Here is a 12,564-nt window from a genome sequence, read left to right as displayed (position 1 = left end):
TGTATATAATAATATAATAATAATAATAATAATAATATAATTATATAATAATATAATTATTTAGTAATATAACACAATAATATAATATGACATATATACATAGACTTTGTATGCGTTGAAATATTTGAGATTAAGGTGGGGTATCCGTGTGGTATTTGCGGTGTTGAACGTAGATGATCATATATTATTCCTCGTTTACCAAACCTAATCCATGTATAGGGCACAGGCAATGGGGCGAGGAAGTGTAATAAAGGGCTTCTTCGCAATAGCTAGGTCAACTACTAGATACGCCAGCGAGCATGAGTGTACTATTTATTGGCATGGTCAGCTTTTGATCACTTTCCTGGCCGTTTGACGTAACTGTGCGTGTGTGGACACTGTCTGCATGCCCGGGATAGGCGATTTTGTCGTATGCGAGTCCTCTGTTGGGTCATCTGCATCGGGATGTATCTGCTTCCAGTTATGCCCATTGATGATATTCTGTAACAGTAGAGTATACAGGAAGCGAAAGGAGCCGACAACACATTAGCAATAATCTCACATCCGTGACTTCCACACATAACCAACGAAAGACAAGTGAAATAGGATCCGGCGCAATAACGTACCGTGGCGTGGTTATAGCCAACGTCAACGATCTCATGGAACGCTCCGAATTGCAGCGTCGAGTACACGTCGATTGGCGGTCTGACAAGATTTATATAGTTCTTGTCTGCAACGGATTCGAACTGGCGCACACAAGAGACGTAGGCTAAGCGCGACTGAATCTCCGCCATATCGGGAACCTGCCAAGATATTGGTTTGGGACTTTTGAGCATATATTCAATTTTGAAAAAAGAAAAGAACAATTCCGGGAATCGCGTAGAAAAATTTGCTATATATCCTGGGCTGGTAAAGGCTGTGTTTGTGAGCAGCGGACTTAAGCACACCAACTACTGCCAACTACTTCCATATAGCATAATGTGAAACACTGAAAACATTGAATCGGGCCGAGAGTACGGAAACCAGAAAGTGTATATAACTGACACACGATTTAGAAACGACTGACTCGATAAAGTATGTTTTCAGCGGAGATGGTGCCGATCACAGCCATCGAACATGGCATGCCAATTGCACACAACCGAAGGCTAGCAATTTCGGGTATGCACAGGAATCCTACACATACAATAGCAAGGGATCAGCATACCTTAATGGGCGTGGCAAACGGATTCCAGCGTTTCCACAATAACCACCAACCGCTCAAAGAGTCTCCGTAGTTGGTGAGATCCTTCTCGTCTTTCGAAGACACGTCGACCGCAATAATCGACTGCGCGCCCATATCACGCATGATGTCCGCCGGCAGATTATTGGTGTACCCTCCTAACGTAGATAGATACAATGAGAGATTGTTTATGAGCTTCTGTATACACGAATTTGTTAATGCGTGCCAATCTAGCGTGCGAGTGCAACTGTCATAGATGTGTGCACTGCTTTTAGGGTATTGGGGTATTAAACACACGTGTCGGAGCTCGTAGGTGCAGAAAGTGAGCTACGTAAAGGATGTGTTCTTATATTCCACCTGACTGCGCAGAACGACACAGCGGCGTGGTGGCAACCACTCACCGTCAACCAGCAGATGCCCATCTTCTGGATCGCACAACGGGGGAAGGTATCCGGCCAATGTCATACTGGAACGCACATATCGCCAAAGAGTGCCATGGCGATGTATCTTCATTTTGGAATCCGTCAGATCCGTGGTAATACCTGGTAGTATGGCACCAGCAGAATGTCTGAGCATGAGTTAGCTGAGCTATACAATACCTTAGCACACATACAACACCATACAGCAGGCCCTTTCACACGAGCGAAATAGCCCCGGCAAACAAAAAAAAACCATAGAAAAATGTTGACACACGGATAGTTTGTACCCGTTACTGGACACCAAAACTAAACCTTTTGTTCGTTCTTCACCACATACAAGCCAGGAATCACAATGCAACTGAGAACAGCTCAGATCGATCACGCGTCTGTGAAACATACAGAAGTAGGGGAGCCATAGATCCTCTATAAGCTGCTCTTGGAAAAGGTCGTGTATGCTGGTATTGAAACTGCTGCCATTGAATATAGCCGTTATGGGATAGGTCAGATCCATGATCTTGGCCCATAAGCTGGCCATCGCAAACGACCAAACTTGGGCACGCTCCCACACTCGTTCCCACTCTGTCACTTCGCTGTAGAGCCCTCCTATTTAATGCGAGTCAGAGCATATCAATCATCATGAATTTGCCATTCGTGTTCCGAGTTAAGAAAAATGTATAGAAGAGGTGTAATACTTCAATGATGAATACAACCGAAGGTACGAAGGGACATGAACCGTAGAATTCGAAATGCACTCGTGATTCTGCTGTTGCTTACGTGTACCATTGCCATCTGAAGAGAAGTGTGTTTGGTCTTGGTTTCCTGTACAGCTACCGATTTCATTCTAGCGGTAATACTATACGCACACACACACAAACACACACACACCACACACACACACACACATATATATATACCTGCATATACATAAACAAACATATACATTATACACACACATATATATATATATATATATATACATATATATATATATATATTATATATATATATAAAATATACATACATAAATTCATACATACATACATACATACATAAATACATACATATATACAAACATACATGCATAAATTCATACGTACATTTTCACAACATACACACACACACACATACATCCATTCATACATACATACATACATACATACATACATAACAGACAACATACATACATACATACATAACAGACAACATACATACATACATACATAACAGACAACATACATACATACATACATAACAGACACTCACACACACGCACACACACACATATATATATATATATATATATATATATTAAAAGGATGAACTTGACCATAACTGAGCAAAAGTACCTATAAGTGCTCCTATACTTGTACCGCCAACCATGTCGATGGGTATGTTGCTTTCTTGGAGTGCATGCAGTATACCGATATGACTGAGCCCACGGGCACCGCCTCCGCCCAGTACAAGACCAACACTCGTGTTGGTCAAGCGCCGGGCAAGCCTATTTGGTGTGCACATGATTGATGAAGAATAAGCATATGTCAATATGAATCGGTAGATTCGATTGGTCAAGTCTCTGACGAATCTAGCTGCAATAGATGCGAACTGTTGCACAACTGAGTGACGAATCGATGAGAATAAAGGCAACTATACTCAAATGGCAAGCACCGTAAAAGCTAAAATGAATATTCAAGCTTAAGCACAAATCAGTATGAATTGGATGAAGTAGCATGTGTACCATTCAATACGTGCCTAGTGGGTCTGTCTGGAGGCCGGGCGAGCAATGACTTAATAGCACAGATCAATATGCTTTTGATACGAATAGAAACAAACAAAGCGGTAGCCTAGGTTCCTAATTAAACATGTAACGTTCGCCATGGCTACGGGTATGACAAAAATAGTCTCAGAAAATCCGTGGCTGTTCTCCGCGGCTGTTCTCCGCGGCTGCCCTTGACAGAACACATCCAGAACACACGTGGATACAAACCAAGCACACCATAAGAACTTAAGGATAAAACAACCGGAGTGGCGATTCGGAGGGGTGGAAGTCCCCATCTGACAGCCGTGAAGGAGGGATGTGGCGATGCACACCCCACTAGCCACGCATCCCTGACACAACACCAACGGAATAGATACAAACATCGCAGACCAAGAACAGACCCGAAACCCCTACGAACGCCGTACCTTGAGAAATCGGAGTGGATGTTTGGAGGGGTGGTAGAGGCCGCCTGGTAGCCATGGAGGAAGGCACGCGCACAGCGGATGTGGTGATGGGCCGTGCACCAGTCACGCAGATTCAGCCATTCCACGGTACGCGTTGGCTTCTTGCGGAACGAATGCAGCAAGACCAGCTCCTGCGATGGGCCGTGGGATAGAAAGTACATAGCTTAATGATACGCGCACAGCTGAACGAGCTCCTCCAATGATTTTAACGCATGAGGGCGAGATGTTGGCATAAACGGATACTTAGGCACTAAACGCTTGATACGAATGTAACAAAAATGAATTGGGGTTTGTGATGTGCCTTGTAGTACATATTTGCCACTGTGCAAATAGGGCGTTAGCAAAGTAGATGCAAGACATTGGTGTGTTCACGGGACGGCACAAGATGACAGATACAGCAAAACCATACTCTACGACGAGTGGAGCAAATACCAGTGCTTCAAAGGCTTATACAAAGACCACGCAGTTTGTAGTGCATGTCAAGCCAGTTTGCAATGCATGTCAAGCCAGTTTGTAATGCATGCCAAGCCAGTTTGTAATGCATGTCAAGCCAGTTTGCAACGCATGTCAAGCCAGTATGTAGTGCATGTCAAGCCAGTTTGTAGTGCATGTCAAGCCAGTTTGTAGTGCATGTCAAGCCAGTTTGTAGTACATGTCAAGCCAGTTTGTAGTGCATGTCAAGCCAGTTTGTATACATGTCAAGCCAGTTTGTAGTGCATGTCAAGCCAGTTTGTAGTGCATGTCAAGCCAGTTTGCAATGCATGTCAAGCCAGTTTGTAGTGCATGTCAAGCCAGTTTGTAGTGCATGTCAAGTCAGTTTGCAATGCATGTCAAGCCAGTTTGTAGTGCATGTCAAGCCAGTTTGCAATTCATGTCAAGCTGAGTAGACGAAACAGAATTGGAAATACAAGACTCAACTATGGGCTAACATCGGCGCAACGAACGTACCTTCTGAGCACGATTTGTTATCGATTCCAGATCTCTCTCCACAGCACCTGTTGATTTAACATGAAGATTTAATGAACCAATACCCATGTCAATGCCATTCAGCGAAGCAGTGAAATATTACGATAACACCCGGATATGAAAAGTACTCTGCATTATACATTGACTCAGAATTGATAAAAATGCAATGAGTGCACAGCTTACCGACTGTAGGTTCGTTGTCACCCAGACCAACGATTAGTATGCAATCCGCTTGGCGCACACAACGCTTGGTCCAGGCAGAGGATTTCTTATCTGTCTCGTAGAGCTGATATCAGGCATGTTTCAATTGATCAGTGAACTGGCGAAGGGCTTCTCAACTTAAGACAGTTCCCTCTTGCACAGACATTTTCGAAACAACCGAGTTTTGTCCTCGAGAGAGTGGACTATAGACTCATTAGCTACATACCACAATATTGTGATGCTCCTCCTGCTCCCCTAGCCAACTGATGAGTTTGTACTCATGTACCGTGCTGAATACCTCGTCACCCATCATTTCTTCCACCTGCATGGACAACACAGAATGAGCTGTGGTACAAATCCCTACAACTAAAACCGATTGTGACAGGCCAACTACAAACGATGAACGGCGGAGAGGCATGCCCTTCACGGTATTCGAAATAACACAGCGATCCTGTACACAGCACACAGCACCATAAAGACCATCAGACGGACAGTAATTCGTGGCTCGTGCTGAGCATAACATATCTCAGACCATATAGATATCTATGTAGCATAAGCCACTACTAACCATCAGTCTCATCGCACATACCCTATTCCGTGTCAGGTGCAGGCAGGACCCGATGGTGCTCAGGGCTGCCGTGAGCCTCGCACAGAACTGATGCAGCGGCACGTCATTGCTGACGGCCACCACAGCCACAGTGGACAGATTCTTGTTGGTGGACATGCGCTCCTCCTCTTGTTGGTAGAGAGGGGCGGTAGGGCCACCTCGCTGGGGGAGGCAGATACCGAATGCAACAGAACGTCAAGGACGGATTGTTTTGGGTATGTAGTGTATAGTTGATTGGTATAGGTATGCAGTGTATAGTCTACTGGTATAGGCATGTAGTGTATAGTTGATTGGTATAGGTATGTAGTGTATAGTTTATTGGTATAGGTATATAGTAAATAGTTTGCGATGAATTCTTCAAGGATATTTGAAAAAATCACAGTTGGAGGAGTTATTACAACAGGCGATGAGTACAAGATGATAAACTCTGTTGCGCAATAGTTTTGTATGAGGGCCGATTCGAGTTCGTCCGTTGAACGGAGGCACACCGAGTGCAATGCCGAAAAGAAAAGTTGCAACGTAATGAGATCATTGATTTCCTGCTTATCCGTGGTCGGCAACTGTGAACCGGAAGACAGTGCAGACCCATGTCATTGGTATTCGAGGTCCAATAGATGGGAATATGCTGACGACACAATCCCGTGTACTACAGACAAATCAAATTCTGGTTTTACATTTAAGTCTATAATCAAGCCTACACAGATAGTGAGCAGTGCGGCAGTTGAACTGCAAACTAGATATAGGGGACGCATTACTACACACACACACATGTTAGGTGCCTACATCTCGACACCTACCGGTAATTCCATAGCACCAAGCAGCCGCTCTCCCAATTTACGGGTGAAGGCATTGGAGACCTTGGGGTACTTCTGTCTAATCATTTCAAAGAGCTCGCCCTATTAAACGATAGCCAAAACAGATAAATTGGGATTGGGCAATACGTGGCGTATAGGTGTCTACTGTCGCTGGTATCAATTAGGAGATATATCGTCTTAAACAAACATGTCACGCCAGCTGTCCAGTCGCAGATACGTTGGAGACAGTTGGCGGAGATACACGACGCAATCTCCGTGAAGTGTCCACACATTACACAGCAAGGCACAACCACAACATTCTGGTCCACACATTACATAGTAAGGCATAACCACAACATTCTGGTCTACACATTACATAGCAAGGCACAACCACAACAATTTGGTCCACACATTACACAGCAAGGCACAACCACAACATTCTGGTCCACACATTACATAGCAAGGCACAACCACAACATTCTGGTCCACACATTACATAATAAGGCACAACCACAACATACTGGTCCACATATTACATAACAAGGCACAATAACAACATTCTGGTACGGAAACCTTGCGAAAAAGTGGTATTCCAGCGCACACCAGGTGTTAACCACGCGCTTGTCGACAGTTCAACTTACAGGTAGCTTAGCAAGCTCAGTGTCCCGGATTGCGTGGACCGACGTAGCGCGGGGAGTGGCTGTGAGCAACTCAATCTCACCCACACTCTCACCCCTACCGAACTCAGTCACAAGCGTCTTGCGACCGCCTTGCCTACTCGTTACCACAGAACGCACACTGCAGCAGCACCAGGAATAGCAATAGTGCATGAGACATTGGATGGACGAGAGCGGCTTTGACTAATAAACGTAGTCATGGGAGCGCACACCAGTGCAAGAGTTGTTTAAGAACAGCGACTAACTAATGGTACACTTCGACTCACGCACGGCTGTGGTTCTGAAGAAATTACATAGCAGGCAGTTTATGGTCTCTGGCTGGGAAGTGAGATCTCATCCGGGTGACACACAAAAGCAAAGGAAAGCGACATGTACAAACTTCACAGGTGAATGATTGGTTGAATGTAGTAACCGAGGCATGAGCTATAAAATGCTAACGCCAAATTCTCGCTTTTTACCCGATGCGATGGATCGTTGAGTACATTAGCTGAGGGGCATTTAAAACCCTACGCGCGAGAGACAACCTGGTAGACCAGTAGCCCCATATTCTCTCGGAGCACGCAACAAAGAACAGGTGAGTATCTGATATCTATTCGGCGTGACATAGACTGCTGAAGACAACTGTTTGACGCGACACAAACTGATAAAGCAGTAGCGGGAAGTTTGCGTGGGACATTATATAAAAGGTAGGTAGGTAAATGAATGCTATCTACAAAGCACGAGAACCTTTGCCGAAGCAGCAACAATACGCCTCCCATTGAGTATAAGATAATATATAAAATAAATACTACGCGACACAAAGTACAGAACTTCTCGCGGCGTACCGTCCGTTGAGTACGATGTACAGTGCCACAGCCTCGCTGCCTTGCTTATAAACTAATTTCCCGGCTTCCACCTGGCTCCAGTCCACACCAAAATCACATTTGCGCACCAGCGGCGAGACACGTGACACTCCTGCAATGGACCGCACGAGCCATGAGAAGGACAAAAATGAGAGTGCGACAGAAGGAGCGACAATATACACAAGTGTATTTTACTTGCAACAGACATAGCTCAGATGATAACAGAATGTCTGTATCAGAGCGACCACGGATACAGCAGCACGATGGGGTGCGATCTAAAAACGAACGAACAGACCAAACAATCGGAGTGCTATCTGAGACAAGTATACTCTGTCCGAGTAGCGGAATTCCACAAGAATAGCAATGAGCTGCACAGTCCCCCATGCAGCCGTCAACATAGCCAGGGTGATGGCCTGTCGTTCACGAACATCTAAGTAGACCCGAATGGATACTCGAGCAATCGCAAACGTCGCGAAAGATACAGAAGATACGTACACAAGGGAGCGAGAGCTTCATACCGTGCAATGCAAATAGCAGCATGGACGGAGGGCTGTCGTTCATGAGTATCTCAAAGCTCTGGACAGACAACTTGAGCATCCGCACGGGCTTATCTCCCGTCGAAAGAGTATAGAACGACGGCATACTGGTGACCAGAGACATCTCGCCTATGGTTTCACCAGGCTGAGCCACCATGACGACATGCTCCAACCTGGTGCCCTCAGAACTCCCCTGGTAATGGATGATTAGGCGACTACAATATATGAATGCACATATACATTATATATAAGCAAAAGCAAGTGTTGAGTAAACCGAGTGCATCATGCTCAGCAGAAAAACCCATTGATCATTGGTGGCATATTTAACCCAGATCCAGTCTACAGGCCGATGAAAGTCCACAGGATATTCGCTTCCCGTTTCTCAGCCGAATCGCACTTTATGCACTGGCAATAGTCTATCCATGTTAGGTTTAGCGACAAAAACAAAAACATTTACAACACACCTGGTAGCGTTGACTCGTAGTTGGTGTAAGCGAAGCCTCGATCGTGCCTGAAATGACGTGGTACAGATGGCAGTCGAGGTGTGGCTGCCCTTGTTCTACCAAGACCGTATTACCTTCAATTATGTCATGCTCAACTAGTTTGTGGACTGTAGCAAAATCAAAAAGTGTCGTTGTACGAGTCAATATCAATGGGAGATCAGCTTTCCTTGCCCTAAGCCGGGGGATCAGCCATGTCGCTTTGATGAGTCATATTCTCTCAAATGACGGGAGGCCACTCTAGACTTGTGACCATGCTTCATCCACACCATTGATGATAGATCGCCACAACGTATCAAGCCGTGCACGGAAGAGGCAGCACCAATTCACCTTTGACAGAACAAACAATCAACACATACGGCAGCATACCCAATTCCTTGTTGAGCTTGAACTGCTGGCAGAGTGCTTCAACCCCCTCCTCAATCAATTGGGCCACGGTTTGGCCTTCCTTCAGGTCTTCCAACCGCGGAGCTGAGTTCATACTGCGCATGACCGTTTGGTCCTGAGTGTCTGAGGTGTTTGACCCGTGGCGACTAACACGCCCTCCAGACTTACCCCGAGTGAACATCCCAAAACCCAGCACATCCTTTGTCGGGCCAAGTTTGGTGAAGGTCTTGCCCACCGCCCGCACACTAAGCACACAATATAGAAGCGAGGTCAAAAAATAAAAATAAAAATAGATTGGTGTAAAATGTGTGGAAGCGTTCTGTTGGTATTGTTGAGTCAGGAGTAATCGGTTGTCGTAGAGATTAAACCAGAAATTGCTTGCGAGGAGGAGATGATTTAAGAACACAGGGGTGTAAATTGTAAGAAGAACATAGAGCTGATTATTTTAAGCCTTATTTAGATATGATCAGAATTTGGAATTCGTACGCAAAAATGAACCCTTCTGTCCATACTAGTATGCGGTAGATGCAAACCGTTTACAACGACAGACACTCACGGACCACTACAATAGATAGCTCAACGCTAAAATGTACTTCATCCCCCACTTCAGATACCAAATGTGAGGGTATTTGCAACAACGAACGTTCCAGGCAGCTGACAAAACCACAACGCAAGACGAGTACTTCCTTACCGTGTAGTAGGATTTTTATGCACGGGGTCGATGGGCAGGAACAACTCATGGGTGAGACCCAAGTAATTATACAGAATCAGTAGCGTGACTCGCTGCAATCGGACCAGAATCATGCTCGCCATTTTGGTGCTTGCCGATGGGAATCTGTCGAATATTGGCTTGGCCTGAGCCATGGGCACTCGTAACACCTGTGTCGGGATAGCAGGGCGATGGGGTGGCATTATGTGAATGAGTTGTTCCAAGGATATCTGAAACGTATACAACCATTAAGAATGGGTCTGGTTCACTGCCCACAACAGCAACGCATTAATCACAAACGGGATACGCTTAATATTGTCAGAATGCGATGGAGAATTTAATTTCTAGCAAGTCTCAATAACGAGCAAATATACACACCGTTGCTGGAGTTATAGCCCTCGCCTCCACAGACACAAATTGGGATGTATGCCCCGCCATCACCTCTAAGATACTGACCAGACTCGACACACTTCCTGAGAGAGTTCAGATGGATCAGTGTTTTGGCTAAGGGGAATATACTGACACCAATCCTTCGAAAAATCCACACACAAGGCGCAGGCATAAATACCGAAGGCTTTGGGTCAGTATTATAAAACACCCTTCTTCCAAGCATTGTGTAGTCGAAGCAACGATATGGCAGATTGAAAGCAAATTGGCACATTCTCTGTGCACGCACCGGGGGCTCCAAAAGGGGAACCGCAATTAAAGCATAACCTGCTTCAAAAATTAACACAATCCAGATCCAAATTAAAACTACCAAGTAAAACAATGATGCACATTACCTCCTGGCTGGACAACGTCCATCACAGTGTATTGCTCTGTCTCTTTGTCTTTGGCGACAACCTGTATCTCGCCACTGCTGACGACGTATATGGAATCATCCGCGTCGCCTATTTTGAAGAGGTTCTCCCCTTTGTACAACGATATGGTAGCCACATGCTTCACCAATTCCAGCACAACGGGACTCTCAAAATACCCAAACACACGGCAGGTCTTCAGTATTACGAGCACCTCCGATTGCAAAGTGTTGTTGTGGTCGTCTGAGGGACATCAGGTTACGCAATTGTTAGAGAGATATACAGATCTGCCCATACCAACACGAACATCCGTAGATTCATCGCACATCGACAATACCATTAATGTGTCACTAGTTCGTATGATAAGATAACAGGCCGGAATCGGTGCAAGGAGGCTCAAGCTCGGATGGCTTCCAACAGACTTCGGACGAGAACTGCTGGACAACCATACGAAACACCCGAGGGGAATATATGCTGGTTACACTAGAAAACTCGCAAGCACTCTCGAAGAGATAGGGGTTTAGGTTTCAAGCACAAACCCATGAGCGAGGCCGTGCGATAGAGCATTAAGGATCTCAAACCACTCCCATCAAGATTGAATCAGCGCACAGTTCCCTCAACATGAACATACCGGTATCTTCCCAGCCTGCTTCAAGGAACGATGCCGGTGCTTCCCGTACACGTAGTCTAGGACCGCCCTTGGCGCTGTTCTTCTTCTTGCGCAACAGAACATTCTTCGGCAAAACGTTCTGAATGGTAAGTGGGTAGGCATAGCAACCACATTAGCAGCGAGTGATTGCAGAAGTCCCACGCACAACATGTGAAACCCAGCCGAGATGTACCTCTTAAAGTTTGAACATTCATGGTAACGACTGTACACAGGAGTGTGAGACGCGCGTTAATTAAAACGGGATCATACACACTCGTGTATGAGAAGTGTGTGATTGAATCCAGAGACACTAGGTAACCGCCTGCAGTGAAGGACTGCCACTCCACACAGCACACTCACCGACGCGAATTGCATCCAGTGATCACGGTTGAATCGCTCTTTAAGAGAGGAGAACGTCAGGCCATCGTCGCTGTCACTCAGATCAGTTTCTGACCCGGACTCCCGGTCGTACTCACTTGCAATGCGATGATCGTGTGGTCTGCAACAGTAATGTTTGACAAATGTATGTGAATGCATAGTTGTACTGGTTATAGATCAGAAGTAGTCCTTGATCTGTTGCAACTGATTCTCGAGGAGGCAGACGTCCGTAAACGATCGTGGACGAAACGGACACACAGTGGTGCGTATGACACACAGTGGTGCGTATGACACACAGTGGTGCGTATGACACACAGTGGTGCGTATGACACACAGTGGTGCGTATGACACACAGTGGTGCGTATGACACACAGTGGTGTGTATGACACACAGTGGTGCGTATGATACACAGTGGCGCATATGACACACAGTGGTGCGTATGACACACAGTGGTGCGTATGACACACAGTGGTGCGTATGATACACAGTGGTGCGTATGACACACAGTGGTGCGTATGACACACAGTGGTGCGTATGATACACAGTGGTGCGTATGACACACAGTGGTGCGTATGACACACAGTAGTGCCGTAATGGACCACACTAGTACGGTGCCGTATAGACCACATGAGTCTCGTAGTTACCGTACCGAGAACGTTGAACGGTCTAACCGTACGTAACGTA

At 45.7% G+C, this 12,564-nt stretch overlaps 1 protein-coding gene across 1 annotated transcript in view; it reads right to left on the bottom strand.

The window, feature by feature from the left end:
* Positions 1-298: 298 nt before the first annotated feature.
* Positions 299-12,564, bottom strand: part of SARC_07902 (hypothetical protein) — a 13,478-nt gene continuing 1,212 nt past the window's right edge. The window contains exons 3-24 of the mRNA XM_014298135.1: positions 11,863-12,001; positions 11,485-11,602; positions 10,839-11,096; positions 10,435-10,529; positions 10,039-10,226; positions 9,330-9,592; positions 8,925-9,070; positions 8,443-8,653; positions 7,907-8,036; positions 7,047-7,203; positions 6,409-6,507; positions 5,594-5,773; positions 5,231-5,326; positions 4,987-5,089; positions 4,786-4,832; positions 3,799-3,968; positions 2,964-3,115; positions 2,017-2,220; positions 1,600-1,740; positions 1,184-1,356; positions 606-782; positions 299-480 (exon numbers count right to left, since the gene is read on the bottom strand). Coding sequence (XP_014153610.1) covers positions 325-480; positions 606-782; positions 1,184-1,356; positions 1,600-1,740; positions 2,017-2,220; positions 2,964-3,115; positions 3,799-3,968; positions 4,786-4,832; positions 4,987-5,089; positions 5,231-5,326; positions 5,594-5,773; positions 6,409-6,507; positions 7,047-7,203; positions 7,907-8,036; positions 8,443-8,653; positions 8,925-9,070; positions 9,330-9,592; positions 10,039-10,226; positions 10,435-10,529; positions 10,839-11,096; positions 11,485-11,602; positions 11,863-12,001 — 3,403 coding nt within the window. The 3' untranslated portion in view covers positions 299-324. The remainder of the gene's footprint in view (positions 481-605; positions 783-1,183; positions 1,357-1,599; positions 1,741-2,016; positions 2,221-2,963; positions 3,116-3,798; positions 3,969-4,785; positions 4,833-4,986; positions 5,090-5,230; positions 5,327-5,593; positions 5,774-6,408; positions 6,508-7,046; positions 7,204-7,906; positions 8,037-8,442; positions 8,654-8,924; positions 9,071-9,329; positions 9,593-10,038; positions 10,227-10,434; positions 10,530-10,838; positions 11,097-11,484; positions 11,603-11,862; positions 12,002-12,564) is intronic.

Source organism: Sphaeroforma arctica, assembly GCF_001186125.1.
Source record: "Sphaeroforma arctica JP610 unplaced genomic scaffold supercont1.662, whole genome shotgun sequence".
Classification (NCBI taxonomy): Eukaryota; class Ichthyosporea; order Ichthyophonida; genus Sphaeroforma; species Sphaeroforma arctica.
The sequence above is the reverse complement of the archived record's forward strand: the minus strand, read 5'-3'. Positions and strand labels throughout refer to the sequence as shown.